The sequence below is a fragment of the Mytilus edulis genome, chromosome 10 (assembly GCF_963676685.1).
Source record: "Mytilus edulis chromosome 10, xbMytEdul2.2, whole genome shotgun sequence".
NCBI lineage: Eukaryota > Metazoa > Mollusca > Bivalvia > Mytilida > Mytilidae > Mytilus > Mytilus edulis.
The window spans coordinates 77,695,732-77,716,755 of NC_092353.1; the positions used below are offsets into that span (position 1 = coordinate 77,695,732).

General features: G+C 32.4%; 2 protein-coding genes and 1 long non-coding RNA gene across 3 annotated transcripts in view; 1 reads left to right on the forward strand and 2 right to left on the reverse strand.

Moving 5' to 3' along the window:
• Positions 1 to 3,288: 3,288 nt before the first annotated feature.
• On the reverse strand, positions 3,289 to 8,437 carry LOC139491920 (uncharacterized). Its single transcript, XR_011656669.1, has 2 exons — positions 8,255 to 8,437; positions 3,289 to 3,388 (listed from the first exon to the last, which is right to left on the reverse strand). It is a non-coding gene; the product is annotated as an uncharacterized lncRNA (long non-coding RNA).
• A 4,567-nt stretch (positions 8,438 to 13,004) lies between these two features.
• Positions 13,005 to 13,388, forward strand: LOC139493007 (uncharacterized). The gene has a single exon (XM_071281150.1). It carries the CDS (start codon positions 13,005 to 13,007, stop codon positions 13,386 to 13,388), a length of 384 nt encoding a protein of 127 aa, XP_071137251.1.
• A 4,190-nt stretch (positions 13,389 to 17,578) lies between these two features.
• LOC139493008 (E3 ubiquitin-protein ligase rnf213-beta-like) overlaps positions 17,579 to 21,024 on the reverse strand; it is a 30,984-nt gene continuing 27,538 nt past the window's right edge. Inside the window, exons 16-17 of the mRNA XM_071281151.1 lie at positions 19,944 to 19,978; positions 17,579 to 17,725 (exon numbers count right to left, since the gene is read on the reverse strand). Of these exons, the coding sequence (XP_071137252.1) occupies positions 17,579 to 17,725; positions 19,944 to 19,978 (182 nt within the window). The remainder of the gene's footprint in view (positions 17,726 to 19,943; positions 19,979 to 21,024) is intronic.

Below are 21,024 nucleotides of genomic sequence, written 5' to 3' on the forward strand. Positions count from 1 at the left end.
TATCCTTGAAATATTACTTTGTTATCGGGTCGAAACTATACCGGAAACCAACTTACAGATTAAGTGTTTACATACACTATATGGTGTAAAATGTTTAAAGTGTTTTGACCTCCAATTTATTTTTTCAAAGGTATTTAATCTATGAATGTCAATCTTCTATCATTTTAGGTCATGATATTTTGAATAACATAAAATGTGTTCCATAATTTATTGCTTGCTGAGTAAAACTCGAAGATGTTCCGTCAGCATAGATAAACAACATAAATATGTTTGACCACAGTTTCAGTTAGTTCTCTGTTATAATGTACAATTGGTTTCTAATATATTTTTGATCGTTGTCTACCAAACCAGTGGTCGACTACATTAAATGTAACTATCACAAATTATAATAGATATTTCAGATATCTTTCTTTAAGTGTATCTAGGAATGTTGTATCTACTACAAATTCTCAAACTTAGGTCTTGTCATAATCAAGTGCTGCTATTTTTTCCGCATTCTAAATCATATATATATATACTGTCCTATATCATATTCCTTAATATGCGATATCTTAATTTATCTGTATCTAAAATAACTAAATCTTAGGTCCTTTCCAGTCATCTCTTTTCTAAATTTTAAAAACAATCCACTTTAATTAGTTACCATGAAACTCCATCAGAACTTTATCCATTGTTAGACCTAATGACTCTACTCTATCTAGTCGCCTGTTGTATTTCTTTATTAACATTTTCTGTAGTTTAATTATACCAGGTACAAATCTTGAAGCTCTTAGAAAGTTTGCCTGAAAAGGATATTACTTATCGTTATCGTGAATTCATAAATATATACTACGTCACTTGATTAGAAAAAAAGTTGTTTAAAATGATTCCAATGTAGAACTTTTTTGTTTAGACCATAAAGAAATGAGAAATCCTGAAAAATGTAGATGCCCGATATGTGTATGTATCCAACAAGACTGATCTGATATACAATACATACAATGTACATGGACGTTTAACCTTATAATACTTGGACTCACAACTTATAAAAATTACTTTGTTATGCTTTGAAATACAGAGAATGAACCATCAATTGTGAGGAAAAAGTAAATTCACTCAAATAATGAACTCGGAGGGAAATTCAAAACGGAACGTCCCAAATCAAATGGTAAAATCAAATGATAAAACATATCAAACGAATGGTTTACAAACTGTCATATTTCTCTCTGGTACAGGCATTTTCAAATAAAGAATTATTTTCTCACAATTGTAAAAAAAACTACAGGCTCCTTATTACAGCTCTAATTTGTCAATTATTTCTGTTTTTTTTTTATTTTTCGAGTTTCTGTTTATGAAAGTTTTTTTTTATATTTATTAGTCATAATCGAAAAAAACCAAAAAACTTGTTGGTTATCATAAATTAAAGCAGAGAGGAGGAAGTACTTGCCTCAAATAAAAACTGCTGAAGGACAGGACAGTTGTGTAGAGAACTTGTAATTGTCTGCTTTAAATGGTCAACTGATATACGATCTCTGAACTGCCATAAGGGAGGATTTTCCGATAAATCGTCAGTTACTAAGTTTCTTACAGGTTTATCAGTCTCGTATATCATTTGCAGCAAAGGATCATATCCTATAATACAGGATTCGTTCATGTATTAAATTTGTAGACTATTCTAAAACTAAATGAGTTTGCCGTAAAGTGCATTAAACATGCTTTAATATCACTATTTGTTCATTATTTCTGAATAAACAAAATATTGATTTTGAATTGTATTATGATAATATAATTCTTGATGATTCAGTGCAAAACAAGTATTGTTAAATGATTAATGTGAAATAATTTAGAATAGCGATTAGGTCTATTGATTTAGAAATTCAGCAATATCTCACATATGGGGTGACAAAAGGTACAAAGGTTATAACACATACCTTGTACTTTGGTATTATATGATACGAATTTCAATATTCGTTCATTTGACACTACTTTAATTTCTGTGTGTGTGCGTCTACAGAAATTACACACTAGACAACAATTATTAAATGTATCAATAAACAGTCTGCAAAATGATCTGCAGGAATAAACAGACCAATCTCAACAGCTTGTTGTTTTGTGTTAACCAAGACTCCTTGTTGAAGGTCGTGCTATGACCTTAAATAGTTTTTTTTTAATTGTGACTTGGATGATGAGTTGTCTAATTTTCACTCTTACCACATCTTCTTTACTGTTTTTACCTAGTCTTTTATCGTTGACGATTTTTTTATTAACAACTTTCAATATTTCTTCACTTTTCTGGAAATATATATGTAACAAAATGAATTGAAGAACACCTTTGATATACATGTTCAAGCGTGGTTTCAACACCTGCTTAAACCTTATAACATATAAATCACAAAACTGAGAATATCATCTCACGTCAGATTATATAATTAATTTTTTTTCAAACTATTCTTTTTTTTAAAATTTATTTTAGAATGAACGAACCCTTTGGGAAATGAATATATGTGTCATGTGAAATGACGCAATACTGATAACCAGTAACGTGATCAATAATTTCCTAAAAAGGTGGTTGTCAATTGAATCATACCGAATTTCAAAACAAAATATATTTAAAACAACAAATTGAGTTAATTTTCAAATACCACATTTTGAACAGGATATATGTATTCAAGCAGCTATAAAATATGCTTCGGTGCAATAGCCAGAAATACGTTCTAAAAAGTCGCTTATATCGAGAAATATAATTTTATTAGAAATCTCTACTTGATTGTGTCTGATTGTTTTGTTCACGCATCATTATCAATATTATTAAATTTGATGCGACTGTCGTACAAGTAAGAGGTTTAGCGCTATAAAACCAGGTTTAATCCACCATTTTCTACATTTGAAAATGTCTGTACCAAGTCAGGAATAGGACAGTTCTTGTCCATTCGTTTTTGATGCGTTTTGTTATTTGATTTTGCCATGTGATTATGGACTTCAGTTCAGTATTTTTGTGATTTTACCTTTTCTTATTATTTAATTCTAAATTCCATTTTAAACCGTAGAAAACCATTAAAAAAAGTTGATGACGTCACGGTCACATGACTAAATTCTGTCTATGGGCTCATAACAAAATAATGTCAGCCAATCAGAAGACGCGTTACATCCAAAATTAAATTATAAGAACTAAACACAAAAGTGCTGTTTTAGGAATTTAAATAAGAAAGCAATGAGGGCATGAATTATTGGTGTACTTCATAAAGAATTCTATTCCATATGACCATTTGTAAAGAAAGTTGATGAAATTGAAAAAAAAAAATTCTTACCTCAAGGATAGGTGCAATGTATCTTTTGTCAAAGATGTTTTCCCAGATTTCCCTTGACTTTTTATCTTTCAATAAACAAATGTCCTCATCTGCTCTCTCATCTGAAAAATCTTTTTCAAAGTATTCTATACTAATTTAAATGCACAATCCCTAGCATCAACCTAGCATCAACACAATGAAAAGATATGTTGATGTTGTAATCTCATATATATCAGTTAATACGTACATAATTTGCCTAAAAAAATATCTCATAAAATACTAACTGATTTTATTTACGCAGATAAACATATTATGTTAATGGACAGAAAATAACAGGACTGTAATTAAATTATACAAAACGTCAGAGGACAAAAAAGTAAATGTTAATTAATGAACTATCATTTGACCAAGATAGAAAAGTTCTTTAAATAACATCTTTAAATTATAACAATATTACGCACATTCTGAAAACGTTGAAAGGCTATTCAACGAATATGATAATATTTTAATTAAGCAAACCACTTGTTTCTGGACATTTTGATTTCTTATCATTCTTAAATCGATCGTTAGTGTTTTTCACTCAAATATGTATACAAATAAAAACTGAAATTGATAAAAATCAAGAATTTGTCTAAAGTACACAGATACCCCATCCGCACTTTCATTTGATATGTTCAGTTGACCTTGAAAAATGGATAAAATCTCTAATTTGGCATAAAAATTAGAAAGATCATAACATAAGGAACATGTTTACTAAGTCGCAAGTTGATTGGACTTTAACTTCATCAGAAACTACATTGACGAAACCAAAAACTTTAACTTGAAGCGGGACTGACTAACGGACGAACGGACGGACGGCCGAACGAATGAACAGACTGACGAACGCACAGATAAAAAGCATAATGACCATAAATAGGGCAAACAAATTATTATTTTTTTTTTAAATAGTCAATGGTTTATCAAAAAAAAGACATTTCATAAAACTAAGATGTGAATTTCTGTCTTGTAACTTGTCCTCTTCTGTATTGTGTGATTACCAACAGTTATCAAATGAAGTATCAGCTATAGCTACACGTTATTGTATCAACTTCATAAATTAACAATAACATTGATAATTGAAATGAGAAATGTGTCAAAAAGATTAAAAAGCAGAAAACATATCGAAGGCCACTAGTGGGTCTTCAATACAGCGAGAAAATCCCGCATCCGGAGGCGTGCTTCATCTTAAACAATATATACTAGTGCAGTGATAATGGATGTCATACTAAACTCCCAAATATACAAAAGAAACTAAAATAAAGAATCATTCAAGACTAACAAAGCCAAGAGGCTCCTGACTTGGAGCAGACGCGAAACTGCGGCGGCGTTAAAAAATGTTTTCTTTTAAATCTTGCTGCGATGTGTACTGTTGTGCCGTAAAGCAACCAATCAATGTGTTTGAAATTATTGTAATTGAGAAAAAAGCATTACTATTTTTGGTCTTGATTTAACAGCTCTGATGAGAAAAAAAACAACGTTTGGAACACAATTGACCAATTTTGCATTTTATTATAGGTTTTCTGCAATATATTCAATATCCTTAACTTTTTTTCCTGTAACTTTTTGTCTACATTCTAAATATACTAGTCAACAAAAGAAACGATACACGACTTTCGAATTAAAGATGAAGTTTTACGTTTATACAACCAAAATTGAAGGTGGTAATACTTAATCAACACGGAAATATAAATCCGTTTACAAAACATATGATTTTTCCTTTCATGACGTCATATGGCGAAATTTATGTTTTTTGACAAAATATACATAAAACGACAATTTTAAGAACAAAAGTTCCGACTAATGATGCCAACTTCTTATTTAAAGGTTAAGACAACGTTTGAAATCAATTCTTTTTAAAAAATCATACAGTTTCTTCGTTTATTTTTAACGCAAAGTTCGGCCCCACAAGAAGTCGTTAAAATGTATAATTATCAGTAGGTGATTTACCATATACAGTATGTTTAAAGTGAAATTCAATAAACGATTACAATGCTCTTCAACTTTGTACTTGTTTGGTTTTATAAATATTTTGATATGAGCGTCACTGATGAGTCTTATGTAGACGAAACGCGCGTCTGGCGTACTAAATTATAATCCTGGTACCTTTGATAACTTTTTACACCACTGGGTCGATGCCACTGCTGGTGGACGTTTCGTCCCCGAGGGTATCACCAGCCCAGTAGTCAACACTTCGGTGTTGACATGAATAGTAATAATGTGGTCATTTTATTAAATTTCCTGTTTACAAATCTTTGAAGTTTTCGAAAAACTAAGGTTTTTCTTATCCCAGGTATAGATTCCCTCAGCCGTATTTGGCACCACTTTTTGGAATTTTGGATACTCGATGCTCTTCAACGTTGTACTTGTTTGGCTTTATAAATATTTTGATATGAGGGTCACTGATGAGTCTTATGTAGACGAAACGCGCGTCTGGCGTACTAAATTTTAATCCTGGTACCTTTGATAACTATTTACACCACTGGGTTGATGCCACTGCTGGTGGACGTTTCGTCCCCGAGGGTATCACCAGCCCAGTAGTCAACACTTCGGTGTTGACATGAATATTAATAATGTGGTCATTTTATTAAATTTCCTGTTTACAAAATTTTGAAATTTTCGAAAAACTAATGATTTTCTTATCCCAGGTATAGATTACCTTAGCCGTATTTGGCACCACTTTTTGGAATTTTGGATACTCGATGCTCTTCAACTTTGTACTTGTTTGGCTTTATAAATTTTTTGATATGAGGGTCACTGATGAGTCGTATGTAGACGAAACGAGCGTCTGGCGTACTAAATTTTAATCCTGGTACCTTTGGTAACTATTTACACCACTGGGTCGATGCCACTGCTGGTGGACGTTTCGTCCCGAGGGTATCACCAGCTCAGTAGTCAACACTTCGGTGTTGACATGAATATTAATAATGTGGTCATTTTATATAATTTCCTGTTCACAAAATTTTGAAATTTTCGAAAAACTAATGATTTTCTTATCCCAGGTATAGATTACCTTAGCCGTATTTGGCACCACTTTTTGGAATTTTGGATACTCGATGCTCTTCAACTTTGTACTTGTTTGGCTTTATAAATTTTTTGATATGAGGGTCACTGATGAGTCGTATGTAGACGAAACGAGCGTCTGGCGTACTAAATTTTAATCCTGGTACCTTTGGTAACTATTTACACCACTGGGTCGATGCCACTGCTGGTGGACGTTTCGTCCCGAGGGTATCACCAGCTCAGTAGTCAACACTTCGGTGTTGACATGAATATTAATAATGTGGTCATTTTATTTAATTTCCTGTTCACAAAATTTTGAAATTTTCGAAAAACTAATGATTTTCTTATCCCAGGTATAGATTACCTTAGCCGTATTTGGCACCACTTTTTGGAATTTTGGATACTCGATGCTCTTCAACTTTGTACTTGTTTGGCTTTATAAATTTTTTGATATGAGGGTCACTGATGAGTCTTATGTAGACGAAACGCGCGTCTGGCGTACTAAATTATAATCCTGGTACCTTTGATAACTATTCAAATTAATGTAATTTACAGTGTGTTCTTTTCATATCTAAAGCATTGATTTAAGATGTTAACAATTTTTATTTTGGTATTTTTTGAGATTTCAAAAACACTTTTTTTCAAGAAATTAAAAAAAAAATATTTCAACCCATTGTTTAGAACATGAACATAACTTGATTAACATATTGAATGTTTTTATACAAATTTGAAAAAATCATTTAGTGCTTTGAAAATTGTGTGTCGTTTTTTTTCCAACTTTCCGCAAAAAAATTGTGTACCCCATGATCGTTTACACGAAATTTAGTTACTTTCCGACAGGTTTTGATTTTGATTATCATATATGTGCATACATTGCAAATGATAGTTGACTCATTGTTGAAGGCCGTACGGTGACCTATAGTTGTTAATGTCTGTGTCATTTTGGTCGTTTGTGGATAGTTTTCTCATTGGCAATCATACCACATCTTCTTTTTTTTTTTATCTATAATACTAAAATTACGAGGTCCAATTTGTCAGCCGTCATCACGTGAAAACGACGAATCAAAGAATTCAACTTTATATATAACTAATATAGTACAAAGGTGTAGACTAAAAATTACACCACTCAAGGCCCTTTTGTTTTCCACGTAATTAATATTGCCAATAATTAAGAAGTTCCGGGTCGAGTCCGATACCGATACCAATAGTATATTCACCTGTTACCTATTACCTTATCTGTACGTTCCGCATCTGACAGGCGCACCAACAAACGGTGTATTTAGGATTAATATGCTATATACACGGGTCATAATCACAGGGTTGACACTACTAAATTTAATCATTTAATCAGTAAGACCTTTCTAAGATAACAATACGAATACTAAAAATCTGGTCTAAAAATAAGGCGTATAGGTACAGTTTTCAATTTGTTAGCGGACATGACGTAAAACAGTGAATTAAAGAATTCAACTTTATTTATAACTAATATAGGACAATGCTGTTGATTAAAAAATACTCCATTCCAGGACCTTTTGTTTTCCAAATAATTAATATTACCAATAATTGATAAGTTCCAGTTCGACGAGTTCAAACAGAAAGATTTGAAAGCAGAGAAAACTGTGTATCTTATAATTGGCATGACTTTATCAGATGACAATACTAATACTAAAATAAGGCTTGCGCATAGTTATATACTTTAATTCAGTCACGGACCCGCGATATCACGGGTGTGTTCTAGTAGTATATATAATTTAAGTTATGCATATTATCATTGTTAAGTTACACTTTTTGATTATCACACATCCTTTAAAATATAAAAAGCGGATTGTCAAATTGCACGAATCCCTAGATACACATAAAATATTTAAAATTATAACTTTCAACAATGATTCTATATCCCTTTTGCAAGTCTATTACTAAGTAATTAATATATTAATGTAGAATATTACCTGATCTAGCTTGTGTGTGATTGTTCATAATTTTTGCTAATAAAAAGTGTATCAGAACCAGTACATTCTCTTCACTTATCCCTAAAACGGTAGATATTGACCTCAAATCACCCTGTATATGACTCAGAAGATATGAAGAGACATCAATTTCACTTGTATCTGCATTAATGCATCTGCAAATTGCCTTTTGAAAAGAATTATTTTTGTTAGTTTGGGGACTACAATAATATTTATCATACATTTTTTTTATATATAAACAACATTATATAAAACAGTGACTAATTTTCAAAAAAAGGTTTCTTTCAATAAAAATAGGACAAAGTTTGACCACCTCCTAGGTACATGTATCAATGTGTTTTATTTATAATAATACAGAGTATAAATATGTTGTCTTGATGTCATTTCCGTATTTATCAATAATGGGTTACATCTTATTCATGTATAGCTACCTTTTCTCCTTTCTTTTTTATCTGAGATGTCAACAAAAGTGTCGTTTTTCAATTTATTAACTTATACTAGTATTTTTATATGACACTCCCACACATTTATTTGTCTTCAGGACTAATTGAGAGTTATTTCGTTTAGTTTGTAGTTAATTTTGGATGTGGAGAAATATATCTGTATGGAAATCTATGGAGTGCCATTAATGAACCCAAAGTTAGATGTTTAGGTTAATGTAATCCTGGTTATTTGTAATATGTCTTAATAAATCTTAAAATAGGTAAATGTGAAATGGAAACTTATAAAACTTATCCTATTTATCCTTTTTTATTGTTAAATACTTACCTGTTCATTGTTATTTGCTCCAATATACATAACCATGTGCAACAGTAACGTCATAATTGCACAATTTGCAGATTTTAGACTTCTTTCAGGATATGGGTCAAAATTTCGATCTTTGGCCGGTCCTAATATGTGTCCGGTATCACTTGTTTTTACTCTGCACAAATTTAATTTTAAAAATGTCAATTTATATGACTTGGCCCACCATGAAATAATGCATGATTTTTAAAATCTACCGTAGTGCAGCTATTTTCGTGTTCATGAAATAACCACATTGAAAATAATGTTATTCAATTGTTTATATATTCATGTGAAAGATTAAAAGTCTACATTTTTTTAAAATATAACTCAGATGATTAGATTTTGAAATGGAACGTTGATAAAATTGTCATCAGATTCCTTAGATTAAAAACTCCTACAAATGTCAAACGTTACAATTTTCTTATGAATATGCACATTTAATTAGTATATCCCTATCGTCAATAAAGTTTTATGAAATACTTGTGTGAGGTATCAGAGGAGTTCAGATGACAAACTTTAGCAGCAATATATTTAGGAATAAATCTATGTTTATGAAGACATAACTTCAAGAAATAAACGGAATCAAATTGTTCTATCTATTTGCACATCTATGCACTATATATGACCATATTATTTACAATGTTTATGAAATTATGGCGTGCAGAGGAGTTGCGATTAAAAATTATTGCAGTAGTATATTTTGACCAACATTATAAGTTTCAAAGTAGCATAAATCCTTAAAACTAATATTGAACATAGTTTTAGATCGAAATGCACATCGACATAGCATGTCCAACTTATCTACATAGTTTGTGAAATTCTGGTGTGCAGATGCAGAGCAGTTGCGACGACAAATTGTTTCAGTTGCATATTTAGGCCTAGATTTAAAGTTTAAAAGGGACATTACTCCTAAAACATATTTCCAGTCGATAAACACATCAACATATCATGTCCTAATAATCTACAAACCTTGAGGGATCTGGTGTGCATATTTAGAAGAGCTGCGACGAAAAACAGTTGCAGTAGTATAATAAGGTCATTATAGAAAATATATATTGATAAAAAAAGACCTGTATCATAATTTCCTTTCGATATGCGTATAAACAGTGTATGCCCTTTCAGAGGGGTCTTGTTAAATTAGACAGCGTTGTCATTATAAAAATAGAAGATATGGTATGTATGCCAATTAGACACCCCTTCACAAGGTGCCAAATGACCAATATTGATAGCTACATGTATATGATATCGAACGGCCTTCAACAATGAACAAAGCCCGTTCCGCATAATCACCTATTAAACTCCCCGAATGGAGAATTGAAAACTAGGATAACGAAAAACTAACGGCTTATGTATGTACAAAAAAAAGTAACGAAACACAAACGTGTAACGATAACCACTGAATTATAGGTGCTGATTTTTTGGACAGGCACATACATACCGAATGTGTCGTGGTAAATTATGTTAGCTTGATCCCAATCCTCCCCTAACCTTGACAATAGTTTAACAGTACAGCATAAGAACACCAATTCGGTTCATTTGTGACTTGAATGTCCCTTTAGTATCTTTCGCCTCTCGTTTACACGTAATCTGCACATCTCAACACAAGGAAAACATCAAGCCGATCTTTCAATTAAGGTTAATTATGGATCAATACTGGCAGCAGTAGTATATACCGCTGTTCATAAGGCAGGAATCGATTGAGAGAAAATAATTCCGGTTTACAAACTCAAACCGAGGGAAACCTATCACCTATAAGAGGGAATACTACGAAAACAGAAACACTGAAGTGCAACAAAAATCAAACAACAATGCGGCACACATAGAGCAATCAGAATAACAACGAATTACTAAAATAAAAAAAAGACAGTAAACAAAAACAGCATATGAAGAATTACGAAATGTGTCTCTGTCATAGGAATGTATCAACGCCACACAAAGTGATGTCACAAGTAAATTAAAACAAATGGATAGAAATCGAAATTAGAGTTGTAATCATGTTATTTGATGCATTTTATAACAATTGCACGAATATAAATATAGAATTGTGTTAGTTATTGTTAAACTAACTGTACTAACTAACTATGTTAACCTTTGTTCCAAACCAAACTCTGCAAAAAAATAATTCTTGTGCACATATGCCTTGCTTCAAATCAAAATCATACAAATAAACTGGGTGATTGGTTATCTTTACTTTTACATACGAATAGAAAATTAAGATTAGAATTACAACTACAAATTAAAAACCAATTGTTCAGAGAACAATTGAAGGTCTTTCCACCGGAAAATTACAGCTTATTGTATGTTGAATTTAAAAATATATTGTTTTGATGTACATTTTGTTTGAAATAAGGGAGATGATTGGTAACTTCCGGTTTGAAAAATGTCACTTACGGTATCATTTGATAGTTTACTTGACACTGATTTCCAGTTTATATGGTTCTATACACTTTGAAATTAAATAAGTACCCAAAATAGCTATTTCCGGTTTACAAAAAGTAATGTCCTGTCCTGGACTAAATGCACACAGTCCCATAGCTTTATCGTGCATACATTAAAAATTAAAGTAAAGGTCAAAATCTCGAACGTCAAATCAACCTTTGACCTTGACGCTTATTTCAAGGTTATGAAACAAGGACATCAAATCAAAAGACTATAGGTATGTACTATTTATAATTGTTCATGATTTATATTACCATCCAACTAATATTAGAAATAACAGGAACAAAAACTCCCACTAAATGTCTGCGTATCCTTTCAAATAAATTAACGTGTTACTCGCAACCTAAAATTCTGAAAAGAAGTGAAAATAACAAACAATCAAAATTTAGGTTAAGACCTTGACCTTTGACCTTGAACTTATTTTCTTTTTTTTAACAAGGACCTGAAATCAAAAGACTATAGGTCTTTATCAATTATTGATTACCAGTTACAAATGCACAACGAATCCAAACTACCCTAAGGAAAGAATATTCAGTCAAAGACAAAGAAGTAAAATGTAAAGCAAAAGCAGATAAGGCAATATACCTAGAAACACTTGCTAAAGAAGCAGATACAGCAGCTTCTTAAGGAGAATTTAGCACTGCTTATAAAATCACGAAAGAACTAAGTGGTAAGCACACGAACTCCAGTGTACCATGTAAGTCCAAGGATGGTAAAATACTAGCCTCAGAAAGTCAACAACTGGAGAGGTGGACTGAACACTTTAAAGAAACATTGAATACAGAACACCAGGCAGATGTTCCAGTTATAGAACAGTTTGGAATGGAACTAGACATCGATATTGGGGAAGTATCAAGGGATGAGATCAGGAAGGCAATACTTAGACTCAATAACGGGAAGTCACCTGGCTTAGATGCAATAACAACTGAAATGCTTAATGCAGACATAGAAACAAGCACAACCATGTTTCATGAACTGTTTAGACATATCTGGAGGCATGGCACTATTCCAAATGATTGAGCAAAGGGTCTTATACATGTTAAATTCAAACTACTCAAGAAAGGAGACCAAAGTGACTGCAAAAACTGGCGTTGTATAACTTTGCTGTCAGTACCAAGCAAGATACTACTGAGAGTACTTTTAAACAGAATAGATGATGCTATAAATAAAATTCTGAGGAAAGAGCAGGCAGGGTTTAGATCAGGTATGTATCGACCATTTTTTTTCAATCAGAAATATAAAAGAGCAAAGTATAGAGTGGCAAAACAAACTAGTCCTAAATTTCATTGACTTTCGTAGAGCCTTTGACAGTATTAAATGATTTTGCTTATGGGCCATCCTTAGGGCATATGATGTACCTTTTAAAATAATCACCTTAATACAAGCTTTCTACAACAACTATGAATGCTGTGTATTACATAACGGTCAACAGTCAGAATGGTTCCATCATTACAGCAATAGATTGGTGTGTGAGAACAACATTGGGTAATGAAATCACAGGCATCAGATGGACCATGATCCTTTTCTTGATGATTTAGATTTTACAGATGATATCTGTCTACTTTCCAGCAACAGAAACAACCTGCAGAACAAAACCACCATACTAAATGAAACAGCACAAAGTAAAGGCCTGACTATTAATGAGAAGAAGACCAAGCTCATGAACATCAGCAGTAACACAATACAACCAGTGTACTTGGGACATAACATCATAGAAGAGGTTGGGGACTTTACATATCTTGGAAGCATGCTAAGTAACACCAATGGAACAGCAAAAGATATAAGAGCCAGAATAAGTAGAGCCAAATATGCATTCTGTCAACTGCAGCCCATATGGAAGAGAAGGTCAATCAGTCTGAAAATAAAGATCAGAATATACACAATAATGTGAAGTCAGTCCTTCTATATGGGGCAGAATGCTGGAGAATTATCCAATCAGACATGAAAAGCTTTCCTCATTCCATAACACCTGCTTGAGGAAGATCTGCAAGATATTCTGGCCCAATACTATTTCCAACAAAGACCTGTACCACAAAACCAATCAGTGTTGTATTGAGACAGATATTTAAAGGAAGAGATGGCGTTGGATTGGCCACGTATTGAGGAAAGGAAATGAGGATATCACCAAGATTGCTTTGAAATGGACACCTGATGGTAGACGAACAAGAGGGAGGCCAAAAGAGACCTGGCGCATAATGATAGAATCAGAGATGAAAGACCTTGGGAAAACCTTGAAGGAGATCGAGAAGATGGCAAAAGACAGGCAAATATGGCGAGTACTGGTGCAGACCTTATTTGCTGACAGGCACGAAGAGGATGAGTGAGTCAGTGAGTTACAAATGCATAAGGGGAAATAACTTTAAGGAGTAGTGCACACAAGAAAAACACAGGAAAGATAAATCTTAAAAAATAAAAAAATTTCTTAAGTGGTGTCAGTTTTGAAAGCGTATAAACTGTTCGATATCATATACCAAAAGTCTAAGTGACATCTTTTGAAACAACAATACAGTGCAAGAAAAAAAAAATAGGCAGAAGAAATTTTTTAAAAAAATAATCAGAACAAAAGCAATAGGTGTTTCCACAGAAACGTGAACAGAATTTATAATAAGACACAACCCAATATCTGATCAGAATACAAATAAAACCTAGTAGCTGAATACGTTTGTACATGAATGTTGGATAAACAAAAACCGAGACACGTCTTATAGCAATACAAATTCACACAATATGGCAAAATCTAATATACTTTATTCGTATGATTGCACCACGTGACTTTGGCTCTTTTAATTCTATTACTTCTATAAGTTTTAGATTGAAAACAAAAACTATGTGAAATTTGCAGAAAATCCAGCCCATTTCCGTCATGGATCTAAAACAAATGTGGCTTTGAATTTTAATTAAGAATTCTTAAAATTATAATTTGGCTAAAAACTTAAGAAGAAAGGTAAGTAAAAAGATATTTAACTTTAAAATTCAAGCTACAAGGTGTTTCTTTATATGTAGCAAATTTACCTGACCATATCGGAAAATAGGTATTTAGTCAAATCTTAACACGTACTTGTGATTTGTTTAAAACCGGTTTTGATAAAAAATAAACAAAGAAATATCGAAATGTTCAGGACTTAATTAAATCCGTATTTCGATAAGATGGTGCAAGCATACGATTTTTATTGCGTCTTACACTTTGAGAAGCCAGTAATCTTTAACTACTTTATTCAAATATTGTGTAAAAACGTTAATTATGAGCTATGAAAGTCAAGTGGCTCGAGCATTTTTCTGAGGAAGTTTTAAAACATTGCAAAGAAATATTTTCACAGTGGGTTAGCTTTCATTAGTCTTCACTATCGATAGATTAACAATTTTTGGTTATATTTATAATTAAGAATCATCATTGAAGATGGAGTACGCTTGCACAGTTAATCAATTATATTGATGTGCCATTTGTATGCAAGAGTGACATTCTGTTGTATTATGTGCCAATTAGAAAAAGTTATGCGAGTATTGTCTCCTTTATTCAGGTTCATCATCTTATAATTAAGTTTAGGTTTCTGATATAATTTTGAATAATTAAAAAATGTATCAATTCAATATATTTCAGTTTGTGTTATTGGTGTATCAAAAACATTGATGTACGAATATAATTTCATAAATTTGAAACGTTTAAAATGATTACATACCAATATAAAGAGCCGTTCATCATTTTTGAAAAAAGACTATGAATGAAAATCGAATTGCTTATCTTCCCTTGATGATAGATTGATTGGGAAAAGAACCAGAGTTATCTAATAGTAATCACAGAGAGGAACTAGCAAGCAATTTTTAATTGTAGCTTATTCAACTTTAAAAAAAAAATCCACTATAAACGAATGTTACTTATACAAATATAAGGACTTTGTAAGCTAAATCTACAAATTTTATTAGATATTATGATTTTTTATTACAATAGATTAATATGCTATTATATGCGGCCAATTTATGAACAATATATTTTGGTATCTTTATTTTTTATTTTGAATTTTGCTTTGTAACAATTTTTCGTTACTTTATATAGCAATAACTACGGTAACGCATCCGAATTTCAAACTTAAATGACCGAAAGTTTTCTAATACCGCAGTCCCACTAGGCCACGATCGCACTACGATCTGTGAAAAAAAGATGCAAATTTTGATGATCGTAGAACGATCGTGTAGATCGCAGTAAGGTCGTGTCACTGTCGTGGTGGGGTCTTCAAGATCGTGATGAGCATGGCCAATTGTACTGCGGTCGTGGCGATATCATGTCGTAGTAGAAGCGTAGTGAGAGCGCACTAAGGTCGTATTAAGATCGCAAAGGTCGCTGTACCATCGTAGCGGGAGCGTAGCGAAAGCGTGATTCTATTCGGAGATACTGCACTACGATCTTACAGCGACGTTATTACGACCTCACTACCACCATCACGTTATCGCTGCGACCCAACTACGCTTCCACTACGACTATACCACGTTTACACCACGCTGTTCAAGACCATAGTACGATTCTGCACGTCCTTGTCGTCCTTATCACGCTCTTTTTACGACCTGACTACGTTCATACTACGATCATCATTCTCATTGTTATTTTCACATAAAATATATTATATATCTTCAGGATTTGTTTGTCTGTATGTAGTTCTTGTCCATTTTCTCTTACGGTTCAACCATGCTTCTCGTTTATATAGATTAGGCCGATGGTTTTCCCATTTGAATGGTTTTACACTAGTAATTTTTGGGGCCCTTTATAGGTTGCTGTTCGGTGTGAGCCAAGGCTCTGTGTTGAATGCCTTACCGTGGCCTCTAATGGTTTACTTTTATAAATTGTTACTTGGATGGAGAGTTGTTTCTTTGGCACTAATTCCACATCTTTCTATATCTATTTACACATCTGTGTCATCTCTGCTATCGTTCACTAAAATATCGTCATTTGAGCTTTTCGGACCAGCAAAAGGTTGTAATTTAGGTTGGATTGGTCGGTCTAAAATATCTGCTTGATCAGGATTCGTTACTATCAGAACTCCCTATGTCTCTACATCAACCGTTACCTCTATCACCACGTCCACGTGTTCTAGAGGATTTTGGTGGCATGCTTGTATTGTTTGTGAGAAATCTATGAATTAATCAGAAATAGAATGAATGGAATTGTATTGATATGGAACACGATGTTGACGTTATTACTGATAACGTTGTAAGGTCGCTGTATGGACGCAGTATAATCGTGGTAAGAACATACTATAATCGCAGTAAAAACGTGGTAAGGTCGTGTTGCAATCGGATAACTCGTGGTATGATCGTAGTGAGAACGTGATGAGCGAAGAAAGGACGCAGAATAAGCGTGGTGAGAACGTGGTATAATCGTAGCAGGATCGTTGTAGAAGCGTAATAAGGACGCAGTAGCATTGTGAAAGCAACGAAAATTTACATTTTCATGGCGCTCATATCGCGACCTCACCACGATCTGAATTTATTTTAGATCGCGGTGAGCGTAGTGCGATCGTGGTCTAGTGGGACTGGAGCTTAAGGGTTTAAGTAGACATTGTTCATTTATACACAGACAAAGTTAAAAAGATATGTACAGTTCTCCTACATGTGGACAAATTTTTAATCCTATTGTAATGGTTGCCGCCGTGATACGGCAAAATGCCTCTTTGCTAATAGTCAAAGTACCATATTTTTTGCCATATGCTCAGCAAAACAGTCATATTCTGGAAAAGGTCACGTTAGGTACTTAAAAGACCAAGTGACTAGTAAACCGCAATCTAAGACGTTTTAAACATGTCCTTAGTTAGTTTAGACACAGACAAATCGCATGGATAAACCAGTGGGTCAGACTTGTTTGTATGCACTTGTCATGAAAAGAGCTTAGAATCTACTAGTATATATATTTCAATCATGAGTCGCATCCTTCTCTTGTAATTTCGTGTTGACAAAATTTATATGTGGTTACATATTGTTTTGATAGCAGCAACTTTAATTATTTTCAATTATTAAATAAAATTCCGTCAGTAAGTCATATGCTGCTTTATCATTGTGTTTTAATATATTAACCTATTATCATCTCTTAAACAATTATTGACTAGACGGAAAGCTAAACGGAAAGCGTCCCATTAATTTAAAATACCCTTGATCCCTGATATTCCCTCCTTTTAGGTCATATGCTGTCCCTCCAATTTCCTTTCCACAGCAACATATGGCTGCATATACTGGACTTCCACTCTACAAACAGACATGTACATTGTATGATCTTTATGTGATTTTGATGGTAAAACGCAAATGTGGAGAAATTAATTTACATGATAGTAATTAGTATGCATACTTTTCAAATTCAAAACATTTCTGAATGTGCAAAATTGAATAATCTCCGCTAGTACTACATTTTCTTTTACTTCTGGTAAATAAATAATGGATTTCGTTACCACAAAGTACTTAAAACCTTTACAAAATTCTTCCACAAATATAAATATTCCAAACGAGATAGCACAACATTGTTTTTACCTTGAGATTTTGTTAACTGAACCCAAACATCTAGAATCGATTTGAGTAAACTTATCGATTCTTTGGATAAGATTAAGTTAAAAGGTTACCATCTTTGCACTGTAGTTAGATCTATAAATATTATTTTATTAGTATCAATTTTGATTGTGGTATCAGTATTTATGCATATATGCAAATGGATTATGTGTTTTTTTCGTTTAATAGATGTTGGATGTAGAATCGCCTGAGAACAGTGAAATGGTACCACTATAATAAAGTTCCATGTATGTATAAAGTAATTTCACAACAACACAAACTGAACTCAGAGGAACATCAGAACGGAAACACTCTCGTATATTTGTTTTATATAATAACGGTATAATTGATTTATGTCACATGGAGAACAAAATGGTGTGATTTTATATTTAAAATCATTCTAATCAATGTAATAAAATGAAACAAGAAAGCAGTATTTCATGTACAACCCAACATTTTATCTTTTCTTTTGCTATTTACAACGAACAAACCGTTGTTCATTTTTTTAAATAGCAATACAAGCAAACTGAAAAATATGTTTCGTTCGTCCCTATTATCAGAAAAGAGGCTAAAGAATTTAAGAAACATTTCTGGATTTAACTTCAGCGGATAACTACATTTCAATTTCAATACATTCTTTTTCAAGATTTACGCCGTTTATTTACAGTGCCGATATAACTGTTAAATTTGTCACTGGACATGTAACAACAATGAATGAATTCGATTATATTACGCGTTTAAAAAAAACCCGCCCATTATTTTATACAAACCATTTTCAAATTTTCCTTACCCCCTTAAATTTTATACTGTATGTATATTATAACAATCAAATAAAATACTTAATAAACCAATTTTGCCATTTCTTTTTAATTTATGGATACATTAAAATGCAACCATCAATTTCTGCTGTTCAAAATCAGAATATTTCAAGAAAATAATACCTTAAACGGTACAGTTTAAATAAAATCTTTATGTGAAATATTTTTTTCTCTTTCATTCATTATTGCATAATGTTAATGTGTTCTGTATAATAATAGAATTCGCTGACTTTTACATAGTTAACACATTTGATAATTTGTAGATGCACTAAAGAGGAATGGGACTAAATCGTAAATGGTCGTATTTGTCCACTTGAATTTTTGTGACAATACTTGCATCACAAACCAAATTGTGTTAATATTGAGATAATTTGTGTTCATTGTATTATTACGATACCAATTAAATAATAAGCGGCATCAGTCGTTTTAGTAAGTTTTTATCTTTATTCCATACCGTTTTACGTTTTTTATCTATTCCAAGGGTTGACACTTCTTTTGAGAAAGTGCCCTTGAAAATAAACAAAGAGCAAAACGTCCTGTGGAAAATAAAGACGAACAATAGAAAATACATCTCCATTCCTTTAAAATAATCTATAGTTTGAACAAATGATTGAGGTCACAGGTGTATTTCAATACTAAATCGAATATACCAATTATTGTTCCGACAAAGTGTGGTTCTCCCAAGCAATTCTGGAGAATGCAAAATAAGAAGATGTGTTATGATTGTCATTGAGACAAATTTCCGCCAGAGTCATTGAGACAAATTTCCGCTAGAGTCAAAATGACATTGAAAGAAAAACAAAATTGGTTAAAGTAAGGACGATCGTGTTCGAGGAGGATATTTTAATAAATGTTAACGTACAATCACAGACAACGGGTGATGTTAATATCTCATTTGATTTTTTTGCCAGGTGAGCCAAAAAGGAAACAAAATATGAAATAATATATAACTGACCATCTTAACTTAATACTTGATGTAATCTAGCACTAATCTAACAAATGTAAAATACATTTTCGAACATTATGTTTAATAAAATGTGCTTAAAACTTATAAATAATGTTTTTCAGTGACATATACATAAAAAGACGAAAAATTGTATACTTACATCACCAATACCATAGAGATGACCATTAGGACATCCTGTAAAATATGTACTTCTTTAAAAAAAAAATATATGTATCCTAAATAAGATCGAGCAATTTCCATTCTGTATAAATAAAGGCAACAGTAGTATACCGCTGTTCAAACTCATCAATCCATGGACAAAAAACAAAATCGGGGTAACAAACTAAAACTGAGGGAAACGCATTAAATATAAGAGGAGAACAACGACACAACACTACAATTTAACACACACAGAAACGGACCAAGCATCAGACAAAATCCCACGAGAATAACAAATATAACATCAAAACCAAATACATGAATTTGGGATAGACAAGTACCGTGACACGTCTTATTGCAATGTGAATTTACACTCAAAAATACGAGAAAAACAAACGACTCAACGTTAAAATGTAACACACACAGAAACGAACTATAATATAACAATGGCCATATTCCTGACTTGGTACAGGACATTTTTTAAGGAAAAAATGGTGGGTTGAACCTGGTTTTGTGGCATGCCAAACCTCCCTCTTTTATAGCCATGTGAAATATAACATTAAAATGACAACTCAACACCACAGGACTACAATATAAATAAATTGGAGAACACAATTGACAAAGAAACACACGAACAACAGCCAACAAAAGGCAACAAGTTCAAAATTTTAATACGCCAGAAGTGCATTTTGTCCAGACAAGATCTTCTAGTGACGCCCAGATACAAAAGTTTGAAAGCCGACACAAGCACAAAGTCGAACAGCATCGAGGACCAAAAGATCAAAAAAGTTGTGTAAAAAACGGCCAGAGTTTTTTGTTAGTTACCAGAACATCCCTATTAATTAGAATAATTTATACGTTTGCAAACAGTAAATTTATAAAATTACTATACAAAAGATGTACATGATAAAACTGAAGTATTAACTAATTACAGGAAACACCTGAAATACATTTCATAACGAGACATTTGCAACACAAAATGTAATATATTTCATAAAATATTTATATTATACTCTGAACATAAATAATACTTTCTTTTTAATTGTGTCACAACTTAACACATTCTGGTGATTTCCTATACA